This window comes from Grammomys surdaster, unplaced genomic scaffold, assembly GCF_004785775.1.
Source record: "Grammomys surdaster isolate TR1022 unplaced genomic scaffold, NIH_TR_1.0 169, whole genome shotgun sequence".
Taxonomy (NCBI): domain Eukaryota; kingdom Metazoa; phylum Chordata; class Mammalia; order Rodentia; family Muridae; genus Grammomys; species Grammomys surdaster.
This window is the reverse complement of record NW_021604617.1, coordinates 9,903,654-9,919,113: the sequence shown is the minus strand read 5'-3', so window position 1 is coordinate 9,919,113 and position 15,460 is coordinate 9,903,654. Positions and strand designations below refer to the sequence as shown.

Below are 15,460 nucleotides of genomic sequence, written 5' to 3'. Positions count from 1 at the left end.
TCCACAGAATCGATAACACAACAACCATTACTGCCAGAATACAGATTTTAGAAGCAGAGGCATTGTGCTAATCTTACTACTAACGTTCAAAATAAAGCCTAGAACATAATGATCTTTTTATGATCATCTGTTTAATCCTGGATGAATTAAAGGGCCTAATGTGTGCAAAGTAGCTTGCCAGGGGAAGTTCCCTTCTTGCGGAACCACTTCCACCAGAAGCGGAGACTTGCCCTCTAAGTCTTCCACCAGCCAGGGGCCGCTGTAGGAAACACTAGGCGTCCTTCCGTACTCCGTACTTCCGTACGGAGTCACTCTTTGACTCCGCGAAGCCGTTGCCCGGAAGTAAGATGGCGGTGGCGGTAGCTGTTGCAGCCAGGAGGCTGCGGCGAGCCATTGGGAGGTCGTGCCCATGGCAGCCATTCTCAACCGAGCCCAGTCCACCCCACGGAGCGGCCGTGCGGGACGCCTTCCTGAGCTTCTTCCGAGATCGCCATGGCCACCGGTTCGTGCCCTCCGCTTCGGTGAGGCCGCGCGGCGACCCCAGCCTGCTTTTCGTCAATGCCGGCATGAACCAGGTGAGGGCGGAGCCACAGCGATAGGGGGAGGAGCTCTGGAGTCAGCCTTAGAAAAGCGCTTCACGATTGGATCAAAAGAGTGAGGGGGCGGAACTCGGAGTGGAAGAGGGGCTGGGTAAAATGGGTGGGGACCTGGTTAGCTCTTGGGGAATTAGCTTGGAAACTTGTGGGGAGAAATTAAGTTTATTATCCCTGGATAGCAGGTGTGAAGCCCTGAGGGGCAGCCTCTGAGTGGAAGACTATTTAAATAAATACAATTCATCTATTAAGTAGACGTTTATAGCGCTCCTGCCTGGCTTGGTAATATTCTTGAAACTTTGACTCTGTCCAACCACTTCCTTATCTGTAAATTTTACTACTTTTTACTAGGCAGAGGTCTCTGGTTTAAGTTCATTCACCTCTTCTCTACTTCACATACACTAGAAATGCCTGCCTGAGCTCCTGGGGTGCCCAGGGCTAAGACTACATTGCACCCTTGGGGTCACAAATATCACTGAGTTTCAACAGCCATCTGCATCCACTCCCCACTTTAACCTTGTACTAAGGAACTAAAGAACTTCCCCTTCCCGATTTTTATGTGCTTCTAGTTCAAGCCCATCTTCCTGGGCACAGTGGACCCACGAAGCGAGATGGCAGGCTTCCGACGTGTAGCTAATAGCCAGAAATGTGTCAGGGCTGGAGGACATCATAACGACCTGGAAGATGTAGGCCGTGATCTCTCTCATCATACATTTTTTGAAATGCTTGGCAATTGGGCCTTCAGGGGTGAATATTTTAAGGTGAGTTTCCAGGGAGCTCTCGAGTCAAGAAAGTCTTTGAACCCCGAATGCTGGATACTGTGGCCAAGTTCTAGACACAGTGTGTTATGGGGGAAACAGAAAGATGGCTTGGTTGGTAAAGTACTTGTGGATCCCCCCAGAACCCCCATTTAAAGTGCAGCTCAACAGTGTGTGCCTATGATTCTGGAGTTGCCAGATGGGAGACAAGGACAGGAGGATCCTTGGAAGCTCGCAGACAAGCTAGTCTGGCCTACAGTCAAAGTTCCAAGCTAATGAGAGAGCCTGTTTCAAACAAAAATTAGCTCCTAAGTAGTCACCCATAGTTGTCCTTTGACTTTCACAGGTGCGTGCCCACAAGTTACGGGTGTGTACGTGCACACACACACACGCACACACAGATACAATGTCCAGTGGAAAGGAGCATACCTCACTTCCCTGATTGAAGGAAGGGACTGTCTCCTGCCTAATGACTGTTTAAAAGTTAGCTAAGCAGATGGCCAGAGAGCTGTGCTGAGATAGTCCCTGGAATCACTGGACATAAAGTCCCCAGGTCAGGGCCAGTGGGTGGAGAGGATTATGGAGCAGATAGAATTCATCTGAGTCTGGAAAGAAAGTAGGCTTGTAAGGACGGGGTCACTTTCTGGACATGAAAAACTCAAGGCAGAAGTAGACGTGGCCTGATCTGAAACTAGGGTGGGTAGTGGGAATGGTCTTGTCTTGACCTTATGACCTTGAGTGGCCCCGTTGTCACATCTCTCCACCCCCATGGTGGTTTTGCCTCCAGGAGGAAGCTTGCAGCATGGCCTGGGAACTGTTGACTCAAGTCTATGGGATCCCTGAGGACAGGTTATGGGTCTCCTACTTCAGTGGTGACTCCAAGACAGGGCTGGACCCAGACCTGGAGACCAGAGACGTCTGGCTTAGTTTAGGGTAAGTCGGGCGGGCCCCTTCTTCTGTCTCCCACTGGCAATAGGAAGCGTGGATAGCAGATTATCAGTACAAACCCTCAAGAGTTTGGCATATCCCAGCATGCTATTGTTCAGCCCTTCTTCCTGAGCTGGACTTGGGTGAGAGGTTGTCACAGCAGGGGAGTGCCAGCTTCTGAACATGCCAGTCTCCCACCGCTTACATAGCTATCTCCTCAGAGTGCCTGCCAGCCGTGTGCTCTCCTTCGGACTTCAGGAGAACTTCTGGGAGATGGGGGACACCGGGCCTTGTGGGCCGTGTACTGAGATCCACTATGACCTGGCTGAGGGGGTGGGAAGCCCCCAGCTGGTAGAGCTTTGGAATCTGGTCTTCATGCAACACTACAGGTAATGGCGGCCGTAGCTACCATCAGTTGCTAACTGAACTTGCACGCTTTTTGAAAGAGAACCTGATCTAATTCTTGTCCTTGTCCGTGACAGCCTGGACTAGTTCCTGGTGCCCTCTATCCTCCTGTCATATAATGATGGAGCTGAGCTTGGTGGTCGCTATGATTTTCTTCTAATGTATCTTGACAAGTCTCTCTAAAGACAAAGAATCTGTCTTAGTGGGCATGTCTAGGTCCAGGCAAGGACTCAAGCAAGAGTAAGAATGGAGTTAACCTTTTTGAGAGAGGAGAGACTCTCAAGGCCTTCATCAGCTCCGTTTGCATGGGGGGGAAGGGACACTGGCCTCAGGTTCCTGCTTCTCTCAGCCCGAGGGTCATCAGGTTTCTGCTGAACTTGAACACCTGCCTCAGACCTGCCACACTCAGTTGGCCTCACCTTGCACACTTTTCCTGGCCAGAGACGCAGATGGAAGCCTGCAGCTGCTACCGCAGCGACATGTGGACACGGGAATGGGCCTAGAAAGGCTGGTGGCCGTACTGCAGGGCAAACGTTCAACTTACGACACTGACCTCTTCTCTCCATTGCTGGACGCCATACATCAGGTGAGCCCCGCCCCCTCTGCCTCAGCACCATTGTTTTTTAGTTTTCTGGTGTGTCTGTGTGTGTGTGTCCCTAACACTGACATTACAAGCATATGCCACTGTGCCAGCAGTTGTATTCGTGTTGTAGAGGTCAAAGTCGGGTCTTCGTGCCTGTGAGGTAAACACTGTACCAGCTGAGCCATCTCCCAAGCCCCTCCTCCCTTGGTGTTGTTGAGAACTCAAGAGTATTCCCAACATGTGGGAACAGTGCACACCAAGGATCCCAGGGTATCAAGTATACTGCTGCCTGATGTCACCCCTTACTATTCCCATCATCCGTTCAAAATGTGCATGTGTCCTTTATGGAAGGTTCTGGGCTTGGGGCTCAAGCAGACACTGAAGCAGATAGCCCATTTGGGTAAAAGAGTTTTTTTTTTTTTTTTTTGGTTTTTCGAGACAAGGTTTCTCTTTATAGCCCAGGCTGTCCTGAAATTCACTCTGTAGACCAGGCTGGCCTCGAACTCAGAAATCCACCTGCCTCTGCCTCCCAAGTGCTAGGATTAAAGGCGTGCGCCACCACTGCCCGGCTAAAAGAGTTATTAAAAGATTTATTAACTTCACAGACAGGAGCATGGCAGGACTCTGAAGAGAGCTCAGGCCCCAACACCATTCTGCAAGGCTGAGGGGTGGTCCTTTCTTCAGAGGTCTTAGAGGAAAGCAAAGGACTTCATCCCACATAGTTGATAAGTAGTCCTGTATCCCAGAGAAGGAATATGCTTCTCAGAGAATGTCAGGACGTGATGAAGAAGCCATGTCGACTTGACTGCATCCACTATACTGTTAGCCCTCTGGTGTCCTGAGTCTGGTGTTCTGAGCCTATAGACCGACTTGGGGAATTACGAGTAACAGCTGCCATTCTCCTGGAATCTAGGCACATGAGGAGTCTACTGTGTTAGCAGAGTTAGAGATGGGGAGGGCTTGCCATTTTCTTTAAGGTGGCTGTAAGAAAGAGATTGCTGTTGGTGGGTGTGGCTCAACTAGTTTCCCTAATCCGAAACCTTTATGCTGGGTACAGAGGCTCAAATAGAAAAGATACGGAGCTGGGCAGTGGAGGCGCATGCCTTTAATCCCAGCACTTGGGAGGCAAGAGGCAGGCTGATTTCTGAGTTTGAGGCCAGCCTGGTCTACAGAGTGAGTTCCAGGACAGCCAGGGCTACACAGAGAACCTCTGTCTCAAAAAACCAAAACCAAAAACAAAACAAAACAAAAAAACAAAAAAACTACAGACCTCTGTGTGTGTGTGTGTGTGTGTGTGTGTGTGTGTGTGTGTGTGTGTCTGTGGTATGTGTGTCATGTATGTGTCTGTGCATACTACCCACAGAGACCAGAAGAAGGTATCAGATCACCTGCAACTGGAGTCACAGGTGGTTGTGACCCACCCAGTGTGGGTGCTGAGAACCAAACTCAGGTCCTCGGGCAAAGAAGCAAGCCTTCTTCATCTCTCCAGCCCCGAGTGTGTTGCTTTTAACAGCATTGTTTGAAATGTCTTTACAAACACGAATAACTATCTGTAGGTGGCTTCGGTTTTATCAGTTGTCCTGAACTTCCCTGGCTCTCAGCCAACAGGAAGTATAAATCAGATCCTAAGCTAGGGACCTTCTTTTCCTTTCCGGGCCCTTTTAATAGTTCCTGCTTTTGGGGAAAGACAGCTAGCTGAGGTAGAATCCTGTGAGATGTGGGTGGAGCCCATGCCCAAACAGTTTTTTCTGGGTAACACACTGGTGTCATAAGGCTGCTGACATCCACTTCAGGAGTCTGGGCAGTGGCACAGGCCAGGCCACCTTTCCTGGGTCAATTTTGGTATCCCATGAGCTCATCCAAACATCTGTGATTGGGTATAAGGCAGCTCTTCTTCTAGGCAATGGTTCACTGTCAGCTTGGGACAGCATGGGTGGCTAAGCCGTGTGTCTGCTATCGTCTGGTTGGCTAGTTCTAGCTCAGGCCTGTTCTCATCCCAGCTCAGCAAGGATCCAAGAAGGAAGACAGAAGCGAGGTATCCTTTCTTTATATTTTTTCTTTTTTTTTTTTTTTAATTTTCCTTTTTTAAGATAGGGCATCTCAGACTGGCCTCATACTTGGTATGTAACCAGTGGTGACCTCGGTCCTCTTGCTTCTAGATCCTAAATTCTGGAAGAACAGGTGTGCAACACCACACCCAGATTCCTTTCTCCTATCTTCTTCTTCTTCTTCTTCTTTTTTGTTTTTGTTTTTGTTTTTTGTTTTTTTTTTTTTTGTTTTGTTTTGAGACAGGGTTTCTCTGTGTAGCCCTGGCTGTCCTGGAACTCACTCTGTAGACCAGGCTGGCCTCGAACTCAGAAATCCGCCTGGCTCTGCCTCCCAAGTGCTGGGATTAAAGGCATGCGCCACCACTGCCTGGCTCTCCTATCTTCTGTTGGCCAGAAAAAGTCTCTAGCTGGCTTCAGGCTCAAGAAGTAGGGAAATAAATGTTATCTGTTGATGAAAAGCAGCTTTAAAATCCTCTGGCAAAGCGGCCTGTGCTGAGGGAAAGGACATTTTTTACAGATAGTCTTCTGCAAAGAAGATAGCCAGAGTCACATCTTATGGGGTCTTGAAGTCCAAAGTGAGGCTTTTAATCTGTGCATGGGGAGAAAGGCTCAGGTGGAGCAGATGTAGGAGCTGTCATGCACTCCCACAGGGACGTGAGCTGGAGGCAGATGACAGTAAAAGCCAAAGAGCCACTGGTCTCAGTTATCAGTCCAGGAACAAGCCTGGGTGGGGATGCAGCTTAGATGATGGCGGGGGAGTAGAGGCAAGATATCTCACAAAGATCAAAGGAAAGGACCCATCAATGGGTGGGGGTGGGGGAGTGGCTTAAGAAGCACAGTGAGTGGTAAAGCAAAGCCTAGACTATAGAGTATGTTTGGAGCCTCTCAGATTAAGTAACCTGCTGCGGCATATTTGAGTGTATACCAGCCTTCCTCTCCCCTGACCGTCACCTCTAGGAAGATCAGAAAGGCGAACAGAGAGTCCTACCAGCCTGGTCTAGATTTCACATCTGCTCCTGACACATATCAGTGTGTGTGTGTGTGTGTGTGTGTGTGTGTGTGTGTGTACGTGTGTACACGCGCGCACACATGTGTTTAAATTAAATAGTCTAATGTATCCTAAGCTGCCCTTGAACTTGTCAGGTAGCCAAGGATAGCTTTGAACTTCTGACCCTCCTACCTTTACCTTCTAAGTTCTGGGATTACTGGAGTATGTTACTATGCCCAGTTTTATGCAGTGCTGGGGGTCAGACCCAGGGCTAGATACATGTAAGTTAAGCATTCTGTCAACTGAGCCACATTCCCAAACCCTTTCCCTCTTCTTTAAAGCAAGTGTTGAGGCCAGGTATGTGCAAGCAGATCTCCATGAGTTCGAGGCCAGCTTGGTCTGCATAGCAAGTTCTAGGTCAGTTAGGGCTATGTAGTAAGACCCTGTTTTAATAAACCAATAAAAAATAAAGTAAGCAAGGGTGATAGTACCTTCTAGAGAAGTTGTTTTAGGGTGTCTTAGGATATCTATAGCCGTAATAAACACCATGACCACAAGCAAGTTGGTGAGGAAAGGATTCATTTCAATTACACTTCTCTATCATAGTCCCCTCAATGGAAGTCAGGGCAGGAATTGAAGCAAAGGCTATGGTGGAGTGCTGCTCCCTGGCTTGTTCACTGTGGCTTGCCCAGCCAGCTTTCTTATAGGACCCAGGACCACCACCAGCCTAGGAGTGGCTCCGCCCACAGTGGGCTGGCCCCTCCCACATCAACCATCAATCAAGAAAATGCACCACAGGCTGGCCCACAGGCCAGTATGCTGAGACATTTTCTCAGTTGAGATTCCTCTTTCCAAGATGATTCTAGCTTGTGTCAAATTGACATGAAACCAGCCAGCACAGCTGCGGTGTGTTTCAGGGATGCTCTGTGCATGGAAACTGAGCAGGTGATGGCCACTGTAGGCCTTTTAATGCTCAGCGCTAGCCCCACAAGGCCCAGGGAGTCCTATTCCACCATTGGCTCTACCAAAAGGCCATTCCGTTGCTTTAGGTTTTTGTTGGGTTTTTTTTGTTGTTTATTTTGTTTGTTTTTGTTTTGTTTTGTTGGTTTTTGTATTTGATTTTTGAAGACAAGGCTTCTCTGTATAGCTCTGGCTGTCCTAGAATTTGCTCTGTAGACCAGGCTGGTCTCGAACTCAGAGATCTGCCTACCTCTGCCTCCCCAGTGCTGAGAAAACCATTCTAGATGTTGTTTACTACCCTGGTTGTTGACATGTTTACTACCGTGGTTGTTGACGTGAACCTAGGAAAGTAGGACCTAAAAATGAGGCAGTCTAGAGTCCCATGCAATAACTAACTTTATCCAGAGCATCAGACAATTTATCGTTAAAACAAATCACCTTCTCACAAGAGTAAGTTGTGCAATCACAAGTGGAAAACACAAGTATACAACCCACATGTGGCAAAAACGTTTTTCTGTAGAGATGTATGAATGACACCAACTGAAGTCAACTCACTCCCAGCCACTACACCGGGGAGGAGCACAAAAACACATTCCAAGAACAACCCTTGTGTTTTGAAGGAACTGAGGTCACATTCGTCTTGATTTCTTGGAGTTTTCTCACTAGTACAGGGAATTTTCACAGGTCTCCATTCTTGGGCCCTGTTCCTACAGGATATGGTTTTACGGCCGAGAACAGGCATGTGCCTGGGCCAGGTCAGACAGACCCAACAGCTGTGGCCGCTCTCTTGCTTTACAGAGCTGCGGGGCTCCCCCTTACTCTGGCCGTGTAGGGGCAGCAGATGAGGGACGAATGGACACAGCATACCGAGTCGTAGCCGATCACATCCGCACGCTCTGTGTCTGCATTGCTGACGGTGTCACCCCAGGGATGTCAGGTGCCCCGTGAGTCGGGAAGCGCTGGTACTGCGGGAGCGGCAGGGCTGGGAGGAGGAGAAATGGGGAGGTGAAATCAGGTCGAGAGCTCAAAGGGAATAGGGGAAGCTATTCCCCCATATCGCCCGGCGAGATGATGCTAGGAGTTCACGCCTGCGCTCTGAAACCCTCCAGGCTAGTTCTCCGTCAGATTCTCCGTCGAGCTGTGCGCTATTCTACAGAGGTCTTGAAGGCCCCGCCTGGCTTTCTAGGCAACCTGGTGCCGGTGGTGGTGGAGACATTGGTAAGCGCAGAGCCGCCTTCTTTCTGCACGCCTTCTGAGACCTTGGGAACCTACCACTGCGCCCTAGCGGTGCCCTACCCTCACTGTCCAGCCCTGCACCCATCAAGGAGGCTGAGAAAGCTGGTCTTGCTCACAAAAAGTAGGGAGACCTTGGAAGGACGTTCATTCAGGGTGCTGGACCTTTGACCTCAGGGTTCCCTTCCACTTATATGCCTGCCCCACTGGGAAGTCACTTCCTTATTTGAGTCCTTCCCCAATTCTCAAAGCATCTGAGCTTCCTGGGCAGGTGTCCCTTGTTACGAGGGTATGGAGGAAGGGTGGGCCGTTTATCTCTTCCACACTCTCTTACGTCCCTAGGGAGCTGCTTATCCAGAACTTCAGAAGAACTCAGTCAAGGTATTGATCGGGGTGAGGTGAGGTGGGAGGGGTCAGGGGAGGCTGCCTAGAGAGCTGTAGGGAGAAGCCTGTTTCCAAGGAAACCCAGATCCACTCCCTGCCCTGCCTTGGTTCAGATAGCCAGCCTGGTGTCAGAGGATGAGGCAGCCTTCCTGGCCTCCCTGCAGCGAGGCCGGCGGATCATTGATCGAACCGTTAAGCGCTTGGGCCCTTCTGATTTATTCCCCGGTGAGTTGGGAGCCTTACCAAAGCAACGAGATTCTCGGGCACACCAGAGTGAGCAAAGGCTGCGGCTTTCAGCCTGCCAGGGGCTTCAGACCCACCCCCAACCCCGACTTCTGCCAGAAGAAACCTGACCACCGCAGGAGCCCTGCCCTGCCACCTCCCCTCCTAACCACCCAGCCACCCAGCCAGCCCTACCACCCATCCCTTGTTTCCAAAGTCAGCTTCATGCTTAAACCGGGACCACCAAAATGCCACACATCCTGGGAGTAGGCTGGGCTACCCTCATCCTTCTCTGACCTCGGAACCCGAAGTCTCAAGATGGCTCCTTGCACGCCGGAGGGGGTTTGTGGAACTGAAAAAGCCTGAGCCAGCTCACTTCTCCCTTTGATCCGCTGCTCCCATCCTCAACCCTCTGCTCTCTTTCCTCAGCCGAAGTGGCCTGGTCATTGTCGATGTCTGGGAATCTGGGGATTCCCCTAGACCTGGTGGAGCTGATGCTGGAGGAGACGGGGGTGAAGCTCGACACTGCCGGACTAGAGCAGCTTGCTCAGGAGGAGGCTCAGGTATAGGCCACCGGACTCCCTCAACCCTTATAGGTGAGGAGACAGAACCACAGCCCCGCTCGGTCGGTAGAGAGGAACATCAGCCCCAGTGACCAAACAGAAGCAGAAGAGAAGGAACTCCCAGGGGTGTTTGTGGGAAAGAGACCTGGCCCTGAGGCACCTGTCATGTCTAGTTTACTAGCCACCTAAGATAGCTCGCTCAAAGCCAGCAAGCCCCCTTAGGTCTTATTCCATGCAAGCCACAGGGTTCACAGAGACAGGGCTCTCAAAGGCTCAATTCCCATCCCATGGAGTGTTCTGTGCACCTGGTACTCCCTCGACCCCACCCCGCCACACACACACACACACACACACACACACACACACACACACACACACGATTGTATTGCAGCACCGGGCCCAGCAGGCAGAGGCAGTACAGGAGAAAAGATTGTGTCTTGATGTCCACGCACTGGAGGAGCTGCACCGTCAAGGCATACGCCCAACTGATGACAGCCCCAAGTATGACTACTCCCTTCGCCCCGACGGGGATTATGGTGAGAACCTAGACCCAGGTTGGTAGGCACAAGCTTATCTGACCTTGACTGGGAAGGAGAGAAATGGTAGCCACCAGCCACTTGCATTGCCCAAAGGATCCAGCAGGGGTCACTACCTCCTTCGTCTGGAAATGCTTTCTTCTTCGCCCTCTAAAGCCGGGGTGCATTTGCCTCACATCCCAAACTTATCCCAACCCCAAGCTCTAACACTGATAATCCTTCTGCCTCTGGCAGAGTTCGGCCTCTGTGAGGCCCAGGTATTACGGCTGTATTCAGAGACCGGGACGGCTGTGGACTCCGTGGGAGCAGGCCAGCGCTGTGGCCTCCTATTGGACAGAACCAACTTCTACGCTGAACAAGGGGGTCAGGCTTCAGACCGAGGCTACCTCGTTCGCACAGGGCAGCAGGTGAGTATCAGACACCCCCGGAGATGACTCCCGCGGAAGGCAGACGTGAGGCCGCGCAAGTGGAGATAGGACCGCAAGCAGTCCTGGCACCTTGGCCCTCTCCTCCCCAGGATGTGTTGTTCCCTGTGGCCCGGGCTCAGGTCTGCGGCGGCTTCATCCTGCATGAGGCCATGGCTCCCGAGTGCTTACAGGTGGGGGATCAAGTGCAGCTGTATGTGGATAAGGTAAGGCGCCTATCCCGCCGCTCTTGGGGTCTTATAGCCCCTGTCCCTCCCCACCCCGGCCCTCACCCAGGACCCCGGGTGACAAAAATATTCCAGGCCTGGCGAATGGGATGCATGGTGAAGCACACAGCCACCCACCTGCTGAGCTGGGCACTTCGACAGACACTTGGACCGGAAACCGAGCAGCGGGGCTCCCACCTCAACCCAGAACGGCTGCGCTTTGACGTGGCCACCCAGGTGAGCCGGGCACAGAAAGACAGGCTTTATGGGAAGCAACACGTTACACGGACAGGAGGTGGGTGGACTGGTGTCGAGGACCTGGGCTGTGCGTCAGTACCACGACACTGTCCCTCGGAACCTCACCTCAGCAAGGCCCCTCTACTAAGGACATTCCTTCCACCTCTAGCCACTCCTCACCTTGTCACCTTGTCCCCATGGGAACATCAGCCACCCTTTAATGCAGCAGGAGTCATCAAACCTGTGCCTGTTGCTCTGTGTCCCCAGGCCCCACTGACCACAGAGCAGCTACGGACAGTGGAGAGCTACGTGCAGGAAGCCGTGAGGCAGGATAAGCCTGTGTACATGGAGGACGTGCCGCTGGCACACACTGCCCATATCCCTGGCCTCCGCTCACTGGATGAGGTGCGTGGTAGACGGGAGATTCCAGAATGTTTCCCCTGTCCTCTCTTGGCATCTAATAGCCCTTGTCCCACCTTCCTCTCAGGTGTACCCAGACCCCGTTCGGGTAGTGTCAGTGGGGGTTCCTGTGGCCCATGCCCTGGCGCCGGCCTCCCAGGCTGCACTGCAAACCTCGGTGGAGCTGTGCTGTGGAACGTGAGTCACTCTTGGGCCACCCTGTCCCGAGCCCTGGATCCTCACCCCCCCCTCAGTCTTAGCAGCCACCATCCTGTGCTCTGGGCTCAGACTTCTCCCTTCTCATCCCCTTCTTCACCTCCCTCTAGGCACCTGCTAAGTACCGGGGCCGTGGGGGACTTGGTGATTATTGGGGGTCACCAGCTGGACAAGGGTGTCACTCGCCTACTGGCCGTCACTGGGGAGCAGGCCCTACAGGTTAGAATACTAGCAGCCCTGGAGACTTCTGAATGGGGGGGCGGGTTTTGAGGGGATGAGGGGAACACACAGCTGACACCCAGGCTCAACGATGCCCAGTGGTATGCACACTGCTATGATATAGCATCTGCCAGCAGCTAGCAGCTGCTAATTTAAGCCTGGTTCCTTGACTGGCCCCACCTGGCAAACATTTCTGATATAGCCCGGACTGCAGTGAGATATGAGACTCTGTCCTAAGAGGGTGACTGTGAGTCTGAAGCCTTCACTTTCTCATCCCCTCCCATAGGCCCGAGAGGTGGGCCAGAGCCTTTGTCAGGAGGTGGAAGCAGCCAGTGAGAGACTAAGTCGGGGCAGCCGAGGCCTGCCGGAAGCTCACCGGCTATCTAAGGACATAGGACGTCTCACCGAGGTCAGGGGCCACCCTCACCACTCCAGTCCCCTCACTGGCTATGTCCCCTCCTCCATCCCTTCCTGGACCCTTCCCATCCCTCCCAGCCTTCCAGCTGGCCTAGATGTTTGTCTTCAGGGTAGGTATGGTGTCTCCCCTGGCACTGTAAGTCAGGAGAAGGGCAAGGTTGACACACGGCTCTGACCATAGGTCGCAGAGTCTGCCGTGATACCTCAGTGGCAACGGCAGGAGCTACAGACCACGCTGAAGATGATACAGCGCCGTGCCAACACTGCCATCCGGAAACTGGAGAAGGGCCAGGTAAGAGGAGATCAGCCATGCCCAACAGACATCACCTCGCTAACCCTAGGAAGCTTCCAGAACTGGGATAGAAGTCCGAGGCAGGATTCTACTAAATGTGTTCCCATGTAACATATAAGCAAGCCACTCCCCACCTCTGCGTGACCATAGATCCTGCCCCCTCAACCCTCCTGCCCACCCACCACCGTTCCCGTTAGGCAGCCTCCTGACTCAAATGCCGTTCAGCCTTAATTGCTCCTTGATTGCCAGTTCCAGCTCCCCTCCCAGGCCATCTGTGCTATCTGGCCTTCCTCCTCTCACCTTCAGCAACTATTGTAGGGCCCTGTGACAGAATAGAAGAGCCAAGGCAGTCACAGAAGGTCACAGATGGAACCCAAGAGAGCAGACCTCGCCAGGCAGACCTCCTGCCACCTCTCCTCAGAGCAAATGGCCTTTATAGTGAAAGCACGGGAGGGAGGGGGCTGTTGGACCGAGTCTCAGTTCAAATGTGGAGTTTCCATCCCTGGCTCCTCTGCTGCTCCCCTGCCCCACAGGCTACGGAGAAATCCCAGGAGCTGTTGAAACGACACTCGGAGGGACCTCTGATCGTGGACACTGTCTCTGCCGAATCCCTCTCAGTAAGTGCCATGCAGTGACCCACCTGGGGCCTGCAGGAGGCCAAGTCCTGCCTGGGAGGTCCTGAGCATCTAGGGAGTGGTGGGTCACTGTGTCGCCCTCACACAGGTGCTGGTAAAGGTCGTGCGGCAGCTGTGCAAGCAGGCCCCCAGCATGTCTGTGCTGCTGCTCAGCCCCCAGCCCACTGGCAGCGTCCTGTGCGCCTGCCAGGTGGCCCAGGTAAGAGGGTCCCAAGAACCCACCCTAAATGGCCTGTGCCTAGTTGTTTCCACCTCTTTTCTTCTTCCAGACAGATGTAGGGTACAGGGAGATAACCCATGACAGGAATAGAGCAATCTCTCCTCATCCCTAAAGATACTCCCTCCCCCTTCCCAAAAGGCATTGTGAAATTCCTTAGTCACCTGCCTCAAGGCCCCAGTTCCTGGCTCATCGCTTCCATACGTATTCCCAGCCTGTTCTTTATTTGCCTCACCAGATGCCCCTCTCCTGTGCTCAGCCTGGAAGAGGGTCCTCATGGCTGGTGACAGCATCCTTGAGGGTCCACTGAATGGGTAGCAGCAGTGAGGACCAGTTCCACATAGCCTCCCCTTCTGATTCTCTCCCCGCAGGATGCCACACCTACCTTCACAGCTGAGGCCTGGGCACTAGCTGTGTGCAGCCACATGGGAGGCAAAGCTTGGGGTTCTCGAGTGGTAGCTCAGGGTACCGGACACACCGCTGACCTGGAGGCTGCCCTCGGGACTGCCCGAGCTTATGCACTCAACCAGCTCTGACCAGACCCACCCAGGGCACAAGGGAATGAGAGGCAGGCAAGCATCTGGAGCCCTCAAGGAACCACAGAGCTTTCCTGGAGGCTGAGACAAAGGACCAGCAGCTGGAGGTATCTGAGCCAAAGAAGACCACCTAGGCCACCCGGAGATGAGGAGAAGCCAAAGCGAACTGAGAGGCGGCAACCCCAACAGATGTGAAGACCCGGGCTGCTATAGCTGGGGGCACCTATTAAAAGTATTTCACAGGACTGGAGACTTGGCTTAGTGTTTAAGAGCACGTGTTGTTCCCGGAAAGGACCCAGGTTTGACTCCCAGCATCCACATGGAGGCTCCCAGTCTCCTCAGGCACCAGAAAAACATGTGGTACACAGACATACACGCAGGCACTCGTGTACACAGTCACTCATACACACAAAACAATAAAATAATTTCTTTGAAAAAAAAAAAGATGTTTCACAGAAGATTGGAAGTTCTAGAGGATTCTGTCTTTGGAAAAAAAGAGTGGCCTGCTCAGCCATTTAAAGTGCCCTGTGCACTTCCAGAGGCCCAGGGTCAGCTCCCGGCACCCACGTATGACTCAGTTGCCTTTAACCCCATCGGCAGTCCATCCATTGCCCGTGTATGGATTCTGTGGCCCCTGCAAATACGTGACATACACAAAAGAAAGGTGACCTTCTTCAGCATCCGTTAGTCTGACCATTCACCCTAGTAGACAAGTACCTGGTACCTCAGGCTGGACCTTCCAAGAACACATGTTCAGAGGGGGGGTCAGGATTGGCTGGATACCAGGAAGAGTCTCCTATCAAGACCCCAGAAATGTCATAGGAAAATCAGACCAGTGGGGCACACACCCCTAGTGCCATTTTTTTTTTTTATTAACAATGACTGAAGTAAAGCCAAGACGGTTTAGCTGAGCAGCAGGGCCTGGTCAACCGACAGTGACAAGGACCGGATACAACAGCTTTGCCCTTGTGGAGCCTGGGGGTGGGGTGTTCGTCAAGGATGAGAAAGGGGAAGAATGGTGACAAGAGGACACAGTTGTGTCACTATCTCTGGGAAGGGTGTCTGAGCTAGGAGGGCCGGGCATGAGCCTTGAGGAAACCTAAGAGAAATGTTTGAGCTGAAGGAACAGCGGGTGAGGCCGCAGGCAGTCAGAGCAGTGATGGACTTTTCGTACTGAAATAGGGCCTCCATATATATAGCTCTGTTTGGTTGGCCTGGAACCCCCTGTGTGGACCATGCTGACCTCTCACAGAGTCACCTATCTCTGCCTCCCAAGTGCTGGGATTGAAAGCATACACCACCATGCCCAGTCAACAACAGGCTTTTAAAAGTTAACACAGAGCAGGGCAGTGGTGGCGCACGCCTTTAATCCCAGCACTTGGGAGGCAGAGGCAGGCGGATTTCTGGGTTCAAAGCCAGCCTGGTCTACAGAGTAAGTTCCAGGATAACCAGGGCTACACA

At 52.5% G+C, this 15,460-nt stretch overlaps 1 protein-coding gene across 1 annotated transcript; it reads left to right on the top strand.

Annotated features, from left to right (window-relative positions):
• The first annotated feature begins 335 nt into the window (after positions 1-335).
• On the top strand, positions 336-14,249 carry Aars2 (alanyl-tRNA synthetase 2, mitochondrial). The gene is made up of 22 exons (XM_028766567.1): positions 336-575; positions 1,163-1,354; positions 2,139-2,284; positions 2,500-2,667; positions 3,125-3,269; positions 8,061-8,206; positions 8,372-8,480; positions 8,838-8,876; positions 8,993-9,104; positions 9,531-9,664; positions 10,056-10,200; positions 10,435-10,607; positions 10,718-10,831; positions 10,928-11,068; positions 11,336-11,473; positions 11,556-11,665; positions 11,794-11,902; positions 12,189-12,311; positions 12,501-12,611; positions 13,145-13,228; positions 13,335-13,445; positions 13,835-14,249. The coding sequence occupies exons 1-22, from the start codon at positions 348-350 to the stop codon at positions 13,997-13,999; spliced, it is 2,943 nt and encodes a 980-aa protein (XP_028622400.1). The 5' UTR covers positions 336-347; the 3' UTR covers positions 14,000-14,249.
• Positions 14,250-15,460: the final 1,211 nt, after the last annotated feature.